Source organism: Lepeophtheirus salmonis, chromosome Z, assembly GCF_016086655.4.
Source record: "Lepeophtheirus salmonis chromosome Z, UVic_Lsal_1.4, whole genome shotgun sequence".
Lineage (NCBI taxonomy): Eukaryota > Metazoa > Arthropoda > Copepoda > Siphonostomatoida > Caligidae > Lepeophtheirus > Lepeophtheirus salmonis.
Window position 1 is genome coordinate 22,876,267 of NC_092584.1, and position 20,052 is coordinate 22,896,318.

At 33.1% G+C, this 20,052-nt stretch overlaps 4 protein-coding genes across 4 annotated transcripts; all 4 read right to left on the reverse strand.

The window, feature by feature from the left end:
• Positions 1 to 164: 164 nt before the first annotated feature.
• On the reverse strand, positions 165 to 1,080 carry LOC121130050 (uncharacterized). Its single transcript, XM_071893683.1, has 2 exons — positions 1,008 to 1,080; positions 165 to 944 (listed from the first exon to the last, which is right to left on the reverse strand). The coding sequence occupies exons 1-2, from the start codon at positions 1,011 to 1,013 to the stop codon at positions 237 to 239; spliced, it is 714 nt and encodes a 237-aa protein (XP_071749784.1). The 5' UTR covers positions 1,014 to 1,080; the 3' UTR covers positions 165 to 236.
• A 3,907-nt stretch (positions 1,081 to 4,987) lies between these two features.
• LOC121130039 (uncharacterized) lies at positions 4,988 to 5,946 on the reverse strand. Its single transcript, XM_040725733.2, has 2 exons — positions 5,852 to 5,946; positions 4,988 to 5,788 (listed from the first exon to the last, which is right to left on the reverse strand). Exons 1-2 carry the CDS (start codon positions 5,855 to 5,857, stop codon positions 5,054 to 5,056), a joined length of 741 nt encoding a protein of 246 aa, XP_040581667.1. The 5' UTR covers positions 5,858 to 5,946; the 3' UTR covers positions 4,988 to 5,053.
• Positions 5,947 to 11,614: 5,668 nt separating this feature from the next.
• On the reverse strand, positions 11,615 to 12,507 carry LOC121130529 (uncharacterized). The gene is made up of 2 exons (XM_040726266.2): positions 12,413 to 12,507; positions 11,615 to 12,349 (listed from the first exon to the last, which is right to left on the reverse strand). The coding sequence occupies exons 1-2, from the start codon at positions 12,416 to 12,418 to the stop codon at positions 11,615 to 11,617; spliced, it is 741 nt and encodes a 246-aa protein (XP_040582200.1). The 5' UTR covers positions 12,419 to 12,507.
• Positions 12,508 to 18,205: 5,698 nt separating this feature from the next.
• Positions 18,206 to 19,098, reverse strand: LOC121130531 (uncharacterized). Its single transcript, XM_040726267.2, has 2 exons — positions 19,004 to 19,098; positions 18,206 to 18,940 (listed from the first exon to the last, which is right to left on the reverse strand). The coding sequence occupies exons 1-2, from the start codon at positions 19,007 to 19,009 to the stop codon at positions 18,206 to 18,208; spliced, it is 741 nt and encodes a 246-aa protein (XP_040582201.1). The 5' UTR covers positions 19,010 to 19,098.
• Between the last annotated feature and the right edge of the window lie 954 nt (positions 19,099 to 20,052).

Consider the following 20,052-nt stretch of genomic DNA (forward strand, 5'->3'; position numbering starts at 1 on the left):
TAATCTTTTTTTAATAAACGTATAACTTTCACCGACTTGTTGACAAGTCGTATTATACAGGTAATTTAAAATAAAAAATAAAGTAAATTTTATTTCTTTTACAATTATCAATTGAGAAATGGTCAATTGCTTCCCTAATTGGAGTAAATGTCATTTAGTTTAGCTACAATTTCAACTCTTTATTTCAAAATAAATAAATATAGGTATGTCTTAAGAAGAATTATTACAAAATAATCTTATGCATGATAAGGAGCTGGGTGATAGGGAGCAGGGTGATAGGGAGCTGGCTTGTGAGCAGGCTTGTAGGAGTCGTAATGAGGCTCTCCTTCGTATCTGACATCAGCAACATATCCAGAGTAAGCATCAGCAACGTTGTAGGAAACAATTTGTGTGCGGCCATCGGGAAGGGCAACTCTGTATTCACCGTTGGTGGAGTATCCGTCTCTGTTCTCGTTGGCGGCGAAGTTGGTTCCAGCATAGTCATCAGCGACAGCATATCCGTATTGGTAGACGGCGGGACTATCACCGTAGACTTCAGCAGCGTGATAGGGAGAAGGCTTGTGGACAACGGGAGCTGGGTGGTAGGGAGCTGGTCTGTGAACAACAGGGGCTGGGTGATAGGGAGCTGGGTGATAAGGAGCTGGTCTGTGAACAACAGGGGCTGGGTGGTAGGGGGCTGGGTGATAAGGAGCAGGGTGGTAGGGAGCGTGAACTGGGGCATGAGCTGGTGCGTGGACAGCAGCAATGGGCTTGTAGTCAGCAGTGTAGGGGTTGTGAACGTCAGAGGGATCAGCAGCGGGTTGGCTGACTACGGAAGCATGATGAACTCCATGAGGTCTGTGGATGGATGTGTGGACGGGAGCAGCATGTCCATGTTGGATGGTTTGATGGCTGGATTGGTTAGCAGAGGCAAGAGCCAAAAGAGCGGAAATAGCAACGAAAACCTAGAAATTGAGTTTTAAAAAAAATATATATTTTAAAGAGTGATATAAGGCATTTGTTTGTACCTTCATTTTGAGTTCTGTTGATGTTTAAAATCAGTTGTTGACTGCTTGTTGAGGTTATAAATGTTTATTCTTTTATACTTATGAGAATGAATACCGTTCTTGAATATTAGTATATTGTTATAGATACTTGTAAGACAACACCCTAAACACAATAATTTTTCTTTTCGAGTGCGTAAGATATCTTTACATATTTTGAGTACATACATGTTGTTGCATGTAATTCTTTTTCGTTTGAAATCAACGGAACTAAATCAATTACACACAAAAAAAAAAGGAAAAAAAAGTGGGCCCAAATATATGTCTTTTTTTTTTTTTTTTAAATCAACTTTTTATTTCCTGTCTTTTGAATATATGATTTTTTTAGGTCGGTAACTCCTTTACGTATGTATCTTTACTTGGTACAGTGTGCCCCAACAAAATTGTTGCAGTTCAAAATGACTCTAGCAACTTTTCATCGACAATTAATTAATCACTCTCTTTTTAATCATTAGTATTGACATTAGAGTTCAAAAGAAATGGTTTTATGTTGTTAAATAAAATGGCTCCCCTGATTCCAACTTTGACTCCAGCATTTTGAACGTCATTGACTCTACACACTATTTTTAATAATATACTTTATAGCCAATATTGAGTATTTTGATACTAGAGACTATAAATATGGATTTAATTTATAGCTATATATAGATAGTTATTTGTTATATGTAGTAAATAATTGTGCGAGGTATGTTGAAAATATTTGGAATATAATATATTTAAAAAGATGAAAAACAAAGGAAATGGATCAAAATCCTATCTATTGCTAATACATTCATAAGTTTCTGAAGATCACTTATGCACTTTTAACCGAGGAATATCTATAGAAACAATCTCTTACTGCGACTGTACACTTAACACTAATAAGGTGTATTATTCACAAGACCATCACAGAACTAGTATGTCTAGTGGCTATTCTCGACGTAACATAATAATCTCTAAAGTCTAAATTATTATGTTACGTCGAGAATATCCACTAGACATACTGGTTCATTACTTGGTCTTGTGAATAATAAATCTTATTAGTGTTAAGTGTCGTGTTTAACGTCAGCCTTAGATTATAAATACGACTCTTGACTTGAACTTCGACTCTACCAAAAAAAAAGCCACAGATTCTGACTCCACGGCTTTGTTTAAAACTATAATTCGAACCTACTATATAAAAATATATATTGGCGGCGTTAACGAGTATGTTATACAGCAAAATATTCCAGAGGGGAAAATGTTTCCGGCATAATGGCCTATAACCAATCCATCTGTAGTCGTCCAGAAGCTCAGTCAGGGGTTATACACAAGCGGAAGGCAATCGTTATTTTACAGCATAAAAGTCGGGGGCATATACTTCACTAACGATACCCTTTGTCTCTTCCCATTAATTTATTGACTAATAGAATAAATATTTTTTGTTCTAATACTTTGAAATATTGGGGAAAAAGGCTGTTATATTTATTTTCTATCATATATTCCATTCATTTAAGATTGAAGAAATATTTTGAGAACCCAATAAAATATCCTGTCGGTTCAAGAAACGTCAAAGTCCTAAAAATTTGCTCATTTATATCATTAACAGAGTATTTTGAATATTGTTGATTCTGAATTCAAATAATGGACAAAGTCAATAAGTTCAAATTGAACTTTTATTAAGCATGAAAAAAGGGCGTGGTCTCAATCTTGAGAAGATTCTTTTTTTTATATGTGTTGTAGTAGTTAGAAACGTATGTTTCCTTTCGAAAATAAATAAACCCAAAATTTGGTTTAACAGAATATTAAAATCATTAAAATTTAGTTCCAAAGTTTGTATTTTTGGGATTTATATTTATCAGTTAATTGATTTAATTTTTAATATAGAAAAACGGAAATAACTCTACTGATCGATATACTAGAGGATTCTAGTAAAACTGCTCTGTGATAAATTGCCCATGGAAGATCACCTGGGATAAAATTGCCAGTCAGGGTCATGAAGTATTTTGATCAAACTTCATGACAAATATCTAAACATATTTGTTTGCTCCATCACCCTAGGGAGTACCTTCAAGTGTGAGTAATATTATCGCAAAACAATTTCCTGAACCATTAGTGAGGAAGAAGGGTGCAATAGCTTAAGTCCTCTTAAAATATTGTTAAATACCCTCCACCCTCAGATTGACCAAGATATAGTGTAGAATGACTAAAAACCACTGCCAATTCATCCAAGGAATTCCTTTAATAATAAAAAATAGTTCCATGCCCTGGCATTGCGCGAGGTACGTGAAGTGTATCCCTCTACATTCCTCAAAATCACCTCCAATACATCCAAGGAACGAATATATCTTGTGTTATTATTCATCATTAAGTTTGATCAAAATAGGGGCAATTTCCCTAAATGACAATTGTCTTCAGAGCCGTTTTCTGTGCACGATCCTAGAGAGCTAAAATTGGTGGAATCAGATCTGATGTCATGTAATTATTTAAAAATGGTCGCGTTGGTCCAAATAGGACAATTAAAACTGGATTTCTTCCTGGAAATTAGCACATTTAAGACTATACCTGAATCGCTAATTACTAATTATCTATGTTATCATACATCACTGTAATCTCTGTATACTATACCCCCTTTTTTTTTCTTTAAACTGTATTGGTAAATGATATATATCAGAGAACACTATATTTAGTGGACCCGGTGACTGTTTTTCCGACATCCATCCATACAAACAAACTTTGCTCAATTAGTTCAGATTTTAATATTAAACTTCTTAAAGGTACTCTCAGGAAAGAGGTGACAAACATATTCATAGAAGAAAAAAATATCAAATTGAGCTGTGATGGGCTTACAATATTTTACGGATGCTGTATTTCTCTTTTGTTTTGCCTCATTGTTAAGGATGGGATTTTTGTAAATTAGTTATACAGTTTTATTATCTCTGCATTCTAGATAGTTTGTAGAATCCCTAGTCATTTTTGTGATTGGGGTTGTGTGAATGAGTTAACATATTTGAGATGCTTGTTTTTTTTTTCTTTTTTTACTGGCATGTCGTCTCTTTTCTTTGAGTCTATTTATGTGTAAAACAAATCATTTTACCTAGTTGACATATGAACAGTGATTTGTAAAAGGTGTTGCACCGGTATGTAAAAATAAAATAAACCTAAAATTGACCTACATAATCCGGGCAATTTGAAGAAAGGGGTTAGCTGCCATAAAGTTTTATTATTTATTGATATAAATTTACGTAAATTATTTGCAGGATACTTCACATTTTTGAGAAAAAATATTTAAACTGATTGATTTTTTGAATTTTTTTTTTAAAATGTTTTTTATTTTGTAAACAAACTAATATTTCTTTAATTAAAAAAAAATATTTATATCAACATATTTTATTTAAAAAAATTTAAATTTTGGGAAAATTGGTAGATTTTTAAAATTTTATTTCAAAAATATAATTCTTGTGTAGTCAGCCGTGGATTTTGAAATTTATTTAAAAATAACAATGGCTATTTTGTGAAGAGTTGTGGATTATTGGAATTATTTTAAATATTTTTATTTTTCAAATGATTTTTTATAGAAGTTACTCCCCGCATCGGAATAAGCCTCTGGAATTTTTTCTAGCATGGCATCAATCTTTTTTTGGAATCGTCCTTTCATTAATCCATCAAATTTAAATACTTAGCCAATAAAGGACTCAAATTAGTCAATGAAGTATTGGACTGTATACAGGAATATAAATGAAGTTAAATAAATACTGGGATTATCTCCTTGGTTCGATTTTTTTCAAAGTTGTTTTTATGTTGGAGTGCAACAACATATATGCAAGTTCCCATGAGCCAAAACTCAAAAATGAGTATATTTTCATAACGTGAACTCGACTCGACAGAGGATTCGAATGCAGCAATATTGACTATAATGGTTCATTTACCAACTATGTAATTCCCTGAGTTTACGAGTATAAAATAGTATATAGACTAAACATATTGGTTACAATTTTAACTCTTTATTTCAAAATAAATATATTCTTAAGAAGAATGATTGTATAATAATCTTAGGCATGATAAGGAGCTAGGTGATGAGGAGCAGGATGATAGGGAGCTGGCTTGTAGGTGTCATAGTGAGCTTGTCCCTCATATTTGACATCAGCGACATATCCAGAGTAAGCATCCGCAACGTTGTAGTTGACGACTTGAGTACGACCATCAGGGAGAGCAACTCTGTATTCACCGTAGGTGGAGTATCCGTCTCTGTTTTCGTTTGCGGCGAAGTTGGTTCCAGAGTAATCATCAGCGACAGCATACCCGTATTGGTAAACGGCTGGGGTGTCAGCATATGACTCAGCAGCGTGATAAGGAGAAGACTTGTGGACGACTGGAGCTGAGTGGTATGTAGCAGGGGCAGGGTGGTATGGAGCAGGTCTGTGAACAGCAGGGGCTGTGTGGTAGACAGCTGGTCTGTGAATAGGAGCTGGATGATAGACAGCTGGTCTGTGAACAACAGGGGCAGAGTGGTAGGGAGCTGGGTGGTAAGAAGATGGGCTATAAGAAGAATGAACAGGGACATGGGCAGGAGCGTGAACAGCAGCAATAGGCTTGTAGTCAGCGTTGTAAGGGTTGTGAACATCATTGGGATCTGCAGCAGGCTGACTGACTACAGATGCATGATAACTTCCGTGAGGTTTGTGGATGGAAGTATGAACGGGAGCAGCATGCCCGTGTTGTATGGTTTGATGACTGGATTGATCAGCTGAGGCAAGAGCCAGGAGTGTGGAAAATGCAATAAAAACCTGTAAGAAAAATATAATATTTTGTTTAATGAATCCATGATATGAATAATAGAATGGATCTACCTTCATGTTTATGATGCTACTGTGATGAGTATTGAAATCAGTGGGAAACTGCTTAACAAAACAGTAAATCAATGTGCTTTTATAGAATGCGTTGATAAAAGAGTACATTTCGTAAAACAGTTGTCAAATAGACAACACCCAACGCTTTTTTAAATAATTCTTATGAGTGCGTAGCCTCTGAAGAAAATAAAAATGTACTGAAGGATAAAGTTTTGTACCATTTAAAATATTTATTTATTTCCTTTATCTTGTTATGTCAAAATAGTTAAAGTTTCTTGGAGGTCTGAACTTTAATATTAGTTTATGTTGAAGAGTCAGTTTTTGCTATCACATTTATCCATGCACATCATATATTTTTTTACATTTGATGTTAAAAAAGATCACAAATCATTCACATTATATATGTAGTTAGGATTATTTCACTCTAGCTAGATAATAAATTAAACAATTTACTATTTCACAAAAATAGTAAATTTTCACGATCAAAATACGATACAATGTTGAAAAATTTGTAAAAGGAAGTAATAGTCTTGACAATCAGTTTTTACGATCTTATCTTTCTATTGGAAGGATAGAAAATCTTATTTAATATTTAATTAGTCACTTTGAATTGATAAAAATAAATAACTCAATTGCGATGTCAAATTATGAGACCAAACGAAATAATTGTAGTAGTCATTTAAATTATTCTTAATTAACTTTCTTTTTGTGCGAAACAGCAGAATTTTAAGGAGAAAAAGAAAATCATTTTGAGGCTTATCAGAATGATAAAATATGAAAATGAAGTATTAATTTTATATTTATGTAGTGTTAGCCAGGTAGTGTTGGGTACCCAAAAACGTTGTTTTTATGAAATCATGAAGAAACAAATCAAAATCAATTTTTGATATGTTTAAATAATAAATTTAGCTTTGCTTTTTAATTCAATATGTTCTTTTTCAGAGGCAGTAACAGCCAATATACTGCTGGCGAACAGAGTGACAACTCCGGACGATAAAGGTTGTGTCCAAGGCATGCTACACTGTCATCAGTGTTATCTTTGCCAGCTATTTTCTGTTTCGTCTCGTCTTTGTATCTTTTTAGTCTTAACTCGTCTTGTCTTCGTCCACCAATAGTCTTCGTCGTCATCATTTTGTGAGCTTCATAATCATGTCTTAGTCAGAAATCGTCATTATTTGGTCATAGTTGTCTTTTATTTCGTCCTTGTCTCGCCTTCAATGAATTTTTTTTGTAGGTTCTTAAGGCTCTGTAAATGTATCTGGTAACATTTTTTAAGTCTTTGGACCACGATGGCCTATAAATAGCATTTTTAGCAAATACCTGTACAACCTGAGGGCTGGGATGTATTTTGAATATGAGACAGGTTCTTTGATGCTCAGGGAAGCGGAGGATGAAAAATGTAACCTGCCTCAGGGACCAAGTTCACACAAAACGTGGGCGGGGGTCTATTCTTGCATATAAGAAGATGTTCTTGGTAATAATAATTGCAGCGGCATTGCATTTTAAACTGCCTTGAGACCTTTACCTAACACCTATGAGCCGGATTATTTTTTGGGATATTAGGAGGGTTTTCTTGATGCTCAGGGGAGGGGCAGCGGAGAGATTTAACTTGACTTGGGCCCAACAGCTCAGTGGGTTGTGGTGTGCTATAGAATATTAGAAGGGTTACTTTCCCTCAAGAAAAGTTGCAGTGCTAGAGTTTAAACTGTATTTTGGCCTTGTACTTCACCTATACAACATAAGAGCTGGGGTGCATTTTGTGATATTAGGAGGGTTCCTTGATGCTCAGGGAAGCGGCTGCAAGATTGCGGGTTTGGCGTTTCACCCAGAATAAAGCAACTACTTCCTCATTGCGGGAAAGAAGAGGGCCGATATGATGCCAAAAAAGTATACAAACGATACAGATGATAAAAATGGCAGTGCTTGTGAAAGAAAAAAAAAATAAACACATACAAATTAATTAACTTTCCTAGTTACCCATCTTCCAGTTCGAATCCATAAGGTGTCTAATTTGAAAAAATACATATAGAACAAGAACAAGTTTTTATTAGTTTTACTCAGATTATAACCCGTTGAGCAATACGTTGAAGAGATGTTTAGTGCCTACTATTTACTTAATTAATAAGTAAATAAATATTCAATTAAATTATAATATATTATTAAATATCTGAGCCTTCAATGAATTAAATACGTAAATATTCACATATCACGACAACAAATACAAAGGAAAAGGAACAATAGCGCCAAAGAATTATAATGTTTGTTGAAAAAATCAATATTTTTCATAGATTTTGAATATTTCACTTTTTATGTTCAATAAATACTATATTGCAGTTTATAGTTATTGAAAGTCTCAAAAACTTTTAGTTACACTTATAGGTCATATCACAAAATAAGTAAATTGGCGTTAGGTTAAGATCCCAATACGTGCACTGCTGGTATATTGCACAAACTCTGGGTAGAAAAAGTAAATATAGTCTCAAATAAGGGGTTCAATTACAATGATTTGGCGGTGGGTTATGAACCTACTCCGGGCCATACATAAATATTGCATAACTTGAGGGCTGTTGAAATACATGCATACACACTCAGACAATTTAAGAAAAGTTATATGTTATGAGTTTTTTGTGAAGCCATGTTGCAGAAACCTTCAGCATCAGTAAAAGCATTGATATTTTTTGTCTTCGTTATCGTAATTCTTATGTTTTTATAAGAGCTTTGTGAGTTTCATAATTTTATCTTAGTCAGACATTATCATTGTTTTGTAGTAGTTGTCTTTAAATTCGTCTACGTCGGAGTTTTGCCTTGGTCAGTCTTTGCCTTCGTCAGATTTTCGTCTTTGTCAGTTTCCTTTCGTCTCGTGTTCGTCATGATTTTTGTCAAATTTTTCTCATCGTCTTGTCTTTGTCAGTTTCCTTTTGTCTCGTGTTCGTCATGATTTTTGTCAAATTTTATCATCGTCTTGTCTTCGTCATGAAATAAAGCTTTGTTGACGAAATTATTTCGTCTCGTAAGGCCTGACAAAGATAACACTGGCTCTCATGATGACAGCTCAGAGCCAATCCAAATTTGGATGAGCTATGTAGTAAGGCATTCTTCTCTAAGACGTTTCAAACTCCAAAGTAATATTTTTGCTGCAGAAGTTGGAATTTTCCTTGCAATTATGGGTCTGTAATTGACTACTTGATGTTGTAAAGAATCCGGACGTGGCAGTCTTCTATCGAGGAAATCGCACAAGCGTTGCCTTTTGAGTTTGCACTTCCACATTTTTATATTTAGAGAGATGGAAATAAATAAAACTTGTTTATTAATGGATAATTAAATAATACTTCAAATTTTGGGTTCCGTCTCTGCAGGTACATTTTGATTACAAAAATAAATTATTGTTAAAGAAATAGGGTATGAGCAAATTAAAAAAACAAAAAACATCAATATCCGCAATATGGCGCAACTTTGCTAAGTTTTTGTAATACACATGTAAATAAGTAAGCAAACTGACCAAAAAAAATAAAAAATCTAAGAAGGCGCCAATTTTTGACATAAAATGAAATTTGTAGTTTTATTTTATTTTATAACAAACCATTTGATTTCTGTTGGGAAGGGATGCCTACAGTTTGAGGGGTTACGTCATTGACGGGTCAATTTTTATTGAGGTAGTGGGGCACTAAGTATTGGTTGTAATATCAGGTAAGTATTGTACAGATTATGAGTAATTTCAATTATTAGTTTTATAAAGTATGAACTTTTCAAAAAAGAAACCCAAAATTAACGTGGTTCACTTAATACAAGCATATACAATGTCAAGTACAATATCTTCTATTCCATGCCAAGGAAAATATTTACTATTACATCTTATTCAAATGGAAAAGTCAATGTTTAAAGTACAGACAGAAAATACTTTCTTGTAAAAATATGTCTACCTGAATTTTTTTCATGGTATAGAAAATTGCTATTCCCTTGGAGGAAAGTATTTCAATGGGGAAACAAGGTAAAAAAATATGGTTACGCAGACGCCCCTGTATATACAGTAGAAAACGCGGAAAATTTAACTACCAACGAAAATTTGACCTACAATGTAAATTTGTACTTCATTAGAGAGAACTTAAATAAAACTTTTAAATCATACCACATAAAGTTCAATCCAGACCTTCAGTTAGCCTTTGAGGTCAGATTGATGTTGATTTTGTATTATTACCTCATTCAAAATTATATTGCATGCTGTGACCACCTACCATGATGGTAAATTTTATTTGAAAGGCCCTATAAGTATTTCAAAAAACATAAAGGTATGAACTATTGTTACAAATTCTTGAGTATCTTATGTAGTGATGGGTCGATTCAGCAGAATCGGGTGTCTTTTCTGGAATCGGATTGCCACTGGTATGCTAATTTTAAATTAGCAATTCAGATTCTTCTTTACTAATTTTCAAAATTATAAAAAAAAATAGCCTCCCCAAATTAAGAAATTTTTGGTTTTTTAAAAGAACATTTATTATTTTAAATTTAATTGAATTTTTTATATTTTTTTACGCAAAAATTAAATTTTCTGTAAATGACTAATTATTTTTGAAACTTTTCTGCACAATATTTATTATTGGAATTGGTTTTTCCACAAAAAATTTAAAAATTGGGTAATTTTACAATTCTTTCCAAAAATATAAATTTCTTATAAACAGCTTTGTATTTTGAAATGGTTTCCAAAAAAATGTATTTTTGTACAGTTGTAGATTATTGAATTTTTTTACCAATTAATTTAATTTTCTGGAAATAACTATTTATTTTAAAATTTTTCTGATAAATATTTGCTTTGAAGTTTTTTTCAATTTTTAAATATTTAAACTTAATTTTTGATTTTTTAAAAAATAACTGGGAATTTTTTTTTTTGTAACACAACTAAGAATTATTGTAGTTTTAATACAAAACATTTATTTTAACAAATTTGATTTCCTAAAAATTTAATTTTTTTTGGGAAAACTGAGTTATTTTTTGAATTTTTTTTTTAAATGATTTTTTTTTGTAAAAAACCTAATAATTTTTGATTTTTCTTTGCAAAAAAGTTATTTCAACATCTTAAAAAAAAAAAATTTTTAGGAAAAATGGTGGATTTTTTAAAATTTTATTTCAAAAATATAATTTTTTTGCAAGCAGCAGTGGATTTTGATTTTTTTTTTTTTTTGAAAATAACGATGGCTTGTTGATTTTTTCCGGAAAATTGTATTTGTTTGAAGAGTTGTGGATTATTGCAATTATTTTAAATATTTTTATTTTTCAAATGATTTTTTATAGAAGTTACTCCCCGCATCGTAATAAGCCTCTGGAATTTTTTCTAGAAGGGCATCGATTTTTTTTTTAGAATCGTCCTTTCATTAATCCATCAAATTTAAATACTTAGCCAATAAAGGACTCAAATTAGTCAATGAAGTATTGGAGGACTGTATACAGGAATATAAATGAAGTTAAATAAATACTGGGATTATCTCCTTGGCTCGATTTTTTCAAAGTTGTTTTTATGTTGGAGTGCAACAACATATATGCAAGTTCCCATGAGCCAAAACTCAAAAATGAGTATATTTTCCTAACGTGAACTCGACTCGACAGAGGCTTTGTATGCAACAATATTGACTCTAATGGTTCATTTACCAACTATGTAATTCCCTGAGTTTACGAGTATAAAATAGTATATAGACTAAACATATTGGTTACAATTTTAACTCTTTATTTCAAAATAAATATATTCTTAAGAAGAATGATTGTATAATAATCTTAGGCATGATAAGGAGCTAGGTGATGAGGAGCAGGATGATAGGGAGCTGGCTTGTAGGTGTCATAGTGAGCTTGTCCCTCATATTTGACATCAGCGACATATCCAGAGTAAGCATCCGCAACGTTGTAGTTGACGACTTGAGTACGACCATCAGGGAGAGCAACTCTGTATTCACCGTAGGTGGAGTATCCGTCTCTGTTTTCGTTTGCGGCGAAGTTGCTTCCAGAATAATCATCAGCGACAGCATACCCGTATTGGTAAACGGCTGGGGTGTCAGCATATGACTCAGCAGCGTGATAAGGAGAAGACTTGTGGACGACTGGAGCTGAGTGGTATGTAGGAGGGGCAGGGTGGTATGGAGCAGGTCTGTGAACAGCAGGGGCTGTGTGGTAGACAGCTGGTCTGTGAATAGGAGCTGGATGATAGACAGCTGGTCTGTGAACAACAGGGGCAGAGTGGTAGGGAGCTGGGTGGTAAGAAGATGGGCTATAAGAAGAATGAACAGGGACATGGGCAGGAGCGTGAACAGCAGCAATAGGCTTGTAGTCAGCGTTGTAAGGGTTGTGAACATCATTGGGATCTGCAGCAGGCTGACTGACTACAGATGCATGATAACTTCCGTGAGGTTTGTGGATGGAAGTATGAACGGGAGCAGCATGCCCGTGTTGTATGGTTTGATGACTGGATTGATCAGCTGAGGCAAGAGCCAGGAGTGTGGAAAATGCAATAAAAACCTGTAAGAAAAATATAATATTTTGTTTAATGAATCCATGATATGAATAATAGAATGGATCTACCTTCATGTTTATGATGCTACTGTGATGAGTATTGAAATCAGTGGGAAACTGCTTAACAAAACAGTAAATCAATGTGCTTTTATAGAATGCGTTGATAAAAGAGTACATTTCGTAAAACAGTTGTCAAATAGACAACACCCAACGCTTTTTTAAATAATTCTTATGAGTGCGTAGCCTCTGAAGAAAATAAAAATGTACTGAAGGATAAAGTTTTGTACCATTTAAAATATTTATTTATTTCCTTTATCTTGTTATGTCAAAATAGGTAAAGTTTCTTGGAGGTCTGAACTTTAATATTAGTTTATGTTGAAGAGTCAGTTTTTGCTATCACATTTATCCATGCACATCATATATTTTTTTACATTTGATGTTAAAAAAGATCACAAATCATCAAATTATATATGTAGTTAGGATTATTTCACTCTAGCTAGATAATAAATTAAACAATTTACTATTTCACAAAAATAGTAAATTTTCACGATCAAAATACGATACAATGTTGAAAAATTTGTAAAAGGAAGTGATAGTCTTGACAATCAGTTTTTACAATCTTATCTCTCTATTGGAAGGATAGAAAATCTTATTTAATATTTAATTAGTCACTTTGAATTGATAAAAATAAATCACTCAGCTGCGATGTCAGATTATGAGACCAAACGAAATAATTGTAGTAGTCATTTAAAGTATTCTTAATTAACTTTCTTTTTGTGCGAAACAGCAGAATTTTAAGGAGAAAAAGAAAATCATTTTGAGGCTTACAAGAATGATAAAATATGAAAATGAAGTATTCATTTTCATATTTAGGTAGTGTTAGCCAGTTAGTGTTGGGTACCCAAAAACGTTGTTTTTATGAAATCATGAAGAAACAAATCAAAACCAATTTTTGATATGTTTAAATAATAAATGTAGCTTTGCTTTTTAATTCAATATGTTCTTTTTCACAAGCAGTAACAACCAATACACTGCTGGTGAACAGAGTGACAACTCCGGACGATAAAGGTTGTGTCCAAGGCATGCTACACTGCCATCAGTGTTATCTTTGCCAGCTATTTTCTGTTTCGTCTCGTCTTCGTATCTTTTTAGTCTTAACTCGTCTTGTCTTCGTCAACCAATAGTCTTCGTCGTCATCATTTTGTGAGCTTCATAATCATGTCTTAGTCAGAAATCGTCATTATTTGGTCATAGTTGTCTTTTATTTCGTCCTTGTCTCGCCTTCAATGAATTTTTTTTGTAGGTTCTTAAGGCTCTGTAAATGTATCTGGTAACATTTTTTTTAAGTCTTTGGACCACGATGGCCTATAAATAGCATTTTTAGCAAATACCTGTACAACCTGAGGGCTGGGATGTATTTAGAATATGAGACAGGGTCTTTGATGCACAGGGAAGCGGAGGATGAAAAATGTAACCTGCCTCAGGGACCAGCAGCACACAAAACGTGGGCGGGGGTTTATTCTTGCATATAAGAAGATGTTCTTGGTAATAATAATTGCAGCGGCATTGCATTTTAAACTGCCTTGAGACCTTTACCTAACACCTATGAGCCGGATTATTTTTTGGGATATTAGGAGGGTTTTCTTGATGCTCAGGGGAGGGGCAGCGGAGAGATTTAACTTGACTTGGGCCCAACAGCTCAGTGGGTTGTGGTGTGCTATAGAATATTAGAAGGGTTACTTTCCCTCAAGAAAAGTTGCAGTGCTAGAGTTTAAACTGTATTTTGGCCTTGTACTTCACCTATACAACATGAGAGCTGGGGTGCATTTTGGGATATTAGGAAGGTTCCTTGATGCTCAGGGAAGCGGCTGCAAGATTGCGGGTTTGGCGTTTCACCCAGAATAAAGTAACTACTTCCTCATTGCGGGAAAGAAGAGGGCCGATATGATGCCAAAAAAGTATACAAACGATACAGATGATAAAAATGGGAGTGCCTGTGAAAGTTAAAACAAAATAAATACATACAAATTAATTAACTTTCCTAGTTACCCATCTTCCAGTTCGAATCCATAAGGTGTCTAATTTGAAAAAATACGTACAGAACAATTTTATTAGTTTTACTCAGATTATAACCCGTTGAGCAATACGTTGAAGAGATGTTTAGTGCCTACTATTTACTTAATTAATAAGTAAATAAATATTCAATTAAATTATAATATATTATTAAATATCTGAGCCTTCAATGAATTAAATACGTAAATATTCACATATCACGACAACAAATACAAAGGAAAAGGAACACTAGCGCCAAAGAATGAGAATGTTTGTTGAAAAAATCAATATTTTTTTTCATAGATTTTGAATATTTCACTTTTTATGTTCAATAAATACTATATTGCAGTTTATAGTTATTGAAAGTCAAATGGATCAAATAACTAAAAAATTTTGTTACACTTCATAGGTCATATCACAAAATAGGTAAATTGGCGTTAGGTTAAGAGTCCAATACGTGCACTGCTGGTATATTGCACAAACTCTGGGTAGAAAAAGTAAATAGAGTCTCAAATAAAGGGTTCCATTTTCAATTACAATGATTTGGCGGTGGGTTATGAACTTACTCCGGGCCATACAGAAATATTGTACAACTTGAGGGCTGTTGAAATACATGCCTACACACTCAGGCAATTTCATAAAAGTTTTATTTTATGAGTTTGTTGTAAAACCATGGTAAAACCATGTTGCAGAAACCTTCAGCATCAGTAAAAGCATTGATATTTTTTGTCTTCGTTATCGTAATTCTTATGTTTTTATAAGAGCTTTGTGAGTTTCATAATTTTATCTTAGTCAGATATTATCATTGTTTCGTTGTAGTTGTCTTTTAGTTCGTCTACGTCGGAGTTTCGTCTTCGTCAGTCTTTCGACTTCGTCAGATTTTCGTCTTTGTCAGTTTCCTTTTGTCTCGTGTTCGTCATGATTTTTGTCAAATTTTTATCATCGTCTTGTCTTTGTCAGTTTCCTTTTGTCTCGTGTTCGTCATGATTTTTGTCAAATTTTTATCATCGTCTTGTCTTCGTCATGAAATAAAGCTTTGTTGACGAAATTATTTCGTCTCGTAAGGCCTGACAAAGATAACACTGGCTCTCATGATGACAGCTCAGAGCCAATCCAAATTTGGATGAGCTATGTAGTAAGGCATTCTTCTCTAAGACGTTTCAAACTCCAAAGTAATATTTTTGCTGCAGAAGTTGGAATTTTCCTTGCAATTATGGGTCTGTAATTGACTACTTGATGTTGTAAAGAATCCGGACGTGGCAGTCTTCTATCGAGGAAATCGCACAAGCGTTGCCTTTTGAGTTTGCACTTCCACATTTTTATATTTAGAGAGATGGAAATAAATAAAACTTGTTTATTAATGGATAATTAAATAATACTTCAAATTTTGGGTTCCGTCTCTGCAGGTACATTTTGATTACAAAAATAAATTATTGTTAAAGAAATAGGGTATGAGCAAATTAAAAAAACAAAAAGCATCAATATCCGCAATATGGCGCAACTTTGCTAAGTTTTTGTAATACACATGTAAATAAGTAAGCAAACTGACCAAAAAAAATAAAAAATCTAAGAAGGCGCCAATTTTTGACATAAAATGAAATTTGTAGTTTTATTTTATTTTATAACAAACCATTTGATTTCTGTTGGGAAGGGATGCCTACAGTTTGAGGGGTTACGTCATTGACGGGTCAATTTTTATTGAGGTAGTGGGGCACTAAGTATTGGTTGTAATATCAGGTAAGTATTGTACAGATTATGAGTAATTTCAATTATTAGTTTTATAAAGTATGAACTTTTCAAAAAAGAAACCCAAATTAACCTGGTTCACTTAATACAAGCATATAGAATGTCAAGTACAATATCTTCTATTCCATGCCAAGGAAAATATTTGCTATTACATCTTATTCAAACGGAAAAGTCAATGTTTAAAGTACAGACAGAAAATACTTTCTTGTAAAAATATGTCTACCTGAATTTTTTTGTTGGTATAGAAAATTGCTATTCCCTTGGAGGAAAGTATTTCAATGGGGAAACAAGGTAAAAAAAATATGGTTACGCAGACGCCCCTGTATATACAGTAGAAAACGCAGAAAATTTAACTACCAACGAAAATTTGACCTACAATGTAAATTTGTACTTCATTACAGAGAACTTAAATAAAACTTTTAAATCATACCACATAAAGTTCAATCCAGACCTTCAGTTAGCCTTTGAGGTCAGATTGATGTTGATTTTGTATTATTACCTCATTCAAAATTATATTGCATGCTGTGACCACCTACCATGATGGTAAATTTTATTTGAAAGGCCCTATAAGTATTTCAAAAAACATAAAGGTATGAACTATTGTTACAAATTCTTGAGTATCTTATGTAGTGATGGGTCGATTCAGCAGAATCGGGTGTCTTTTCTGGAATCGGATTGCCACTGGTATGCTAATTTTAAATTAGCAATTCAGATTCTTCTTTACTAATTTTCAAAATTATAAAAAAAATAGCCTCCCCAAATTAAGAAATTTTTGGTTTTTTAAAAGAACATTTATTATTTTAAATTTAATTGAATTTTTATATTTTTTTACGCAAAAATTAAATTTTCTGTAAATGACTAATTACTTTTGAAACTTTTCTGCACAATATTTAATATTGGAATTGGTTTTTCCACAAAAAATTTAAAAATTGGGTAATTTTACAATTCTTTCCAAAAATATAAATTTCTTGTAAACAGCTTTGTATTTTGAAATGGTTTCCAAAAAAATGTATTTTTGTACAGTGTAGATTATTGAATTTTTTTTACCAATTAATTTAATTTTCTGGAAATAACTATGTATTTTAAAAAATTTCTGATAAATATTTGCTATTGAAGTTTTTTTCAATTTTTAAATATTTAAACTTAATTTTTGATTTTTTAAAAAAATATCTGGGAATTTTTTTTTTTGTAACACAACTAAGAATTATTGTAGTTTTAATACAAAACATTTATTTTAACAAATTTTATTTCCTAAAAATTTAATTTTTTTTGGGAAAACTGATGGTTTTTTTGAATTTTTTTAAAATGCTTTTTTTTTGTAAAAAAACTAATAATTTTTGATTTTTCTTTGCAAAAAAGTTATTTCAACATCTTAAAAAAAAAAAAATTTTTAGGAAAAATGGTGGATTTTTTAAAATTTTATTTCAAAAATATAATTTTTTTGCAAGCAGCAGTGGATTTTGATTTTTTTTTTTTTGAAAATAACGATGGCTTGTTGATTTTTTCCGGAAAATTGTATTTGTTTGAAGAGTTGTGGATTATTGCAATTATTTTAAATATTTTTATTTTTCAAATTATTTTTTATAGAAGTTACTCCCCGCATCGGAATAAGCCTCTGGAATTTTTTCTAGAAGGGCATCGATTTTTTTTTAGTTTCGTCCTTTCATTAATCCATCAAATTTAAATACTTAGCCAATAAAGGACTCAAATTAGTCAATGAAGTATTGGAGGACTGTATACAGGAATATAAATGAAGTTAAATAAATACTGGGATTATCTCCTTGGCTCGATTTTTTTCAAAGTTGTTTTTATGTTGGAGTGCAACAACATATATGCAAGTTCCCATGAGCCAAAACTCAAAAATGAGTATATTTTCCTAACGTGAACTCGACTCGACAGAGGCTTTGTATGCAACAATATTGACTCTAATGGTTCATTTACCAACTATGTAATTCCCTGAGTTTACGAGTATAAAATAGTATATAGACTAAACATATTGGTTACAATTTTAACTCTTTATTTCAAAATAAATATATTCTTAAGAAGAATGATTGTATAATAATCTTAGGCATGATAAGGAGCTAGGTGATGAGGAGCAGGATGATAGGGAGCTGGCTTGTAGGTGTCATAGTGAGCTTGTCCCTCATATTTGACATCAGCGACATATCCAGAGTAAGCATCCGCAACGTTGTAGTTGACGACTTGAGTACGACCATCAGGGAGAGCAACTCTGTATTCACCGTAGGTGGAGTATCCGTCTCTGTTTTCGTTTGCGGCGAAGTTGCTTCCAGAATAATCATCAGCGACAGCATACCCGTATTGGTAAACGGCTGGGGTGTCAGCATATGACTCAGCAGCGTGATAAGGAGAAGACTTGTGAACGACTGGAGCTGAGTGGTATGTAGCAGGGGCAGGGTGGTATGGAGCAGGTCTGTGAACAGCAGGGGCTGTGTGGTAGACAGCTGGTCTGTGAATAGGAGCTGGATGATAGACAGCTGGTCTGTGAACAACAGGGGCAGAGTGGTAGGGAGCTGGGTGGTAAGAAGATGGGCTATAAGAAGAATGAACAGGGACATGGGCAGGAGCGTGAACAGCAGCAATAGGCTTGTAGTCAGCGTTGTAAGGGTTGTGAACATCATTGGGATCTGCAGCAGGCTGACTGACTACAGATGCATGATAACTTCCGTGAGGTTTGTGGATGGAAGTATGAACGGGAGCAGCATGCCCGTGTTGTATGGTTTGATGACTGGATTGATCAGCTGAGGCAAGAGCCAGGAGTGTGGAAAATGCAATAAAAACCTGTAAGAAAAATATAATATTTTGTTTAATGAATCCATGATATGAATAATAGAATGGATCTACCTTCATGTTTATGATGCTACTGTGATGAGTATTGAAATCAGTGGGAAACTGCTTAACAAAACAGTAAATCAATGTGCTTTTATAGAATGCGTTGATAAAAGAGTACATTTCGTAAAACAGTTGTCAAATAGACAACACCCAACGCTTTTTTAAATAATTCTTATGAGTGCGTAGCCTCTGAAGAAAATAAAAATGTACTGAAGGATAAAGTTTTGTACCATTTAAAATATTTATTTATTTCCTTTATCTTGTTATGTCAAAATAGGTAAAGTTTCTTGGAGGTCTGAACTTTAATATTAGTTTATGTTGAAGAGTCAGTTTTTGCTATCACATTTATCCATGCACATCATATATTTTTTTACATTTGATGTTAAAAAAGATCACAAATCATCCAAATTATATATGTAGTTAGGATTATTTCACTCTAGCTAGATAATAAATTAAACAATTTACTATTTCACAAAAATAGTAAATTTTCACGATCAAAATACGATACAATGTTGAAAAATTTGTAAAAGGAAGTGATAGTCTTGACAATCAGTTTTTACAATCTTATCTCTCTATTGGAAGGATAGAAAATCTTATTTAATATTTAATTAGTCACTTTGAATTGATAAAAATAAATCACTCAGCTGCGATGTCAGATTATGAGACCAAACGAAATAATTGTAGTAGTCATTTAAAGTATTCTTAATTAACTTTCTTTTTGTGCGAAACAGCAGAATTTTAAGGAGAAAAAGAAAATCATTTTGAGGCTTACAAGAATGATAAAATATGAAAGAGAGATTTAACTTGACTTAGGCCCAACAGTTCCCCTTCACAAGCCGTGGGTTGTGGGGTACTATAGAATATTAGAAGGGTTCCTTTCCCTCAAGAAAAGTGGCAGCGCTAGAGTTTAAACTGTATTTTGGCCTTGTACTTCACCTATACAACATGAGAGCTGGGGTGCATTTTGGGATATTAGGAGGGTTCCTTGATGCTCAGGGAAGCGGCTGCAAGATTGTGGGTTCACCGTTTGTCCCAGAATAAAGCAACTACTTCCTCATTGT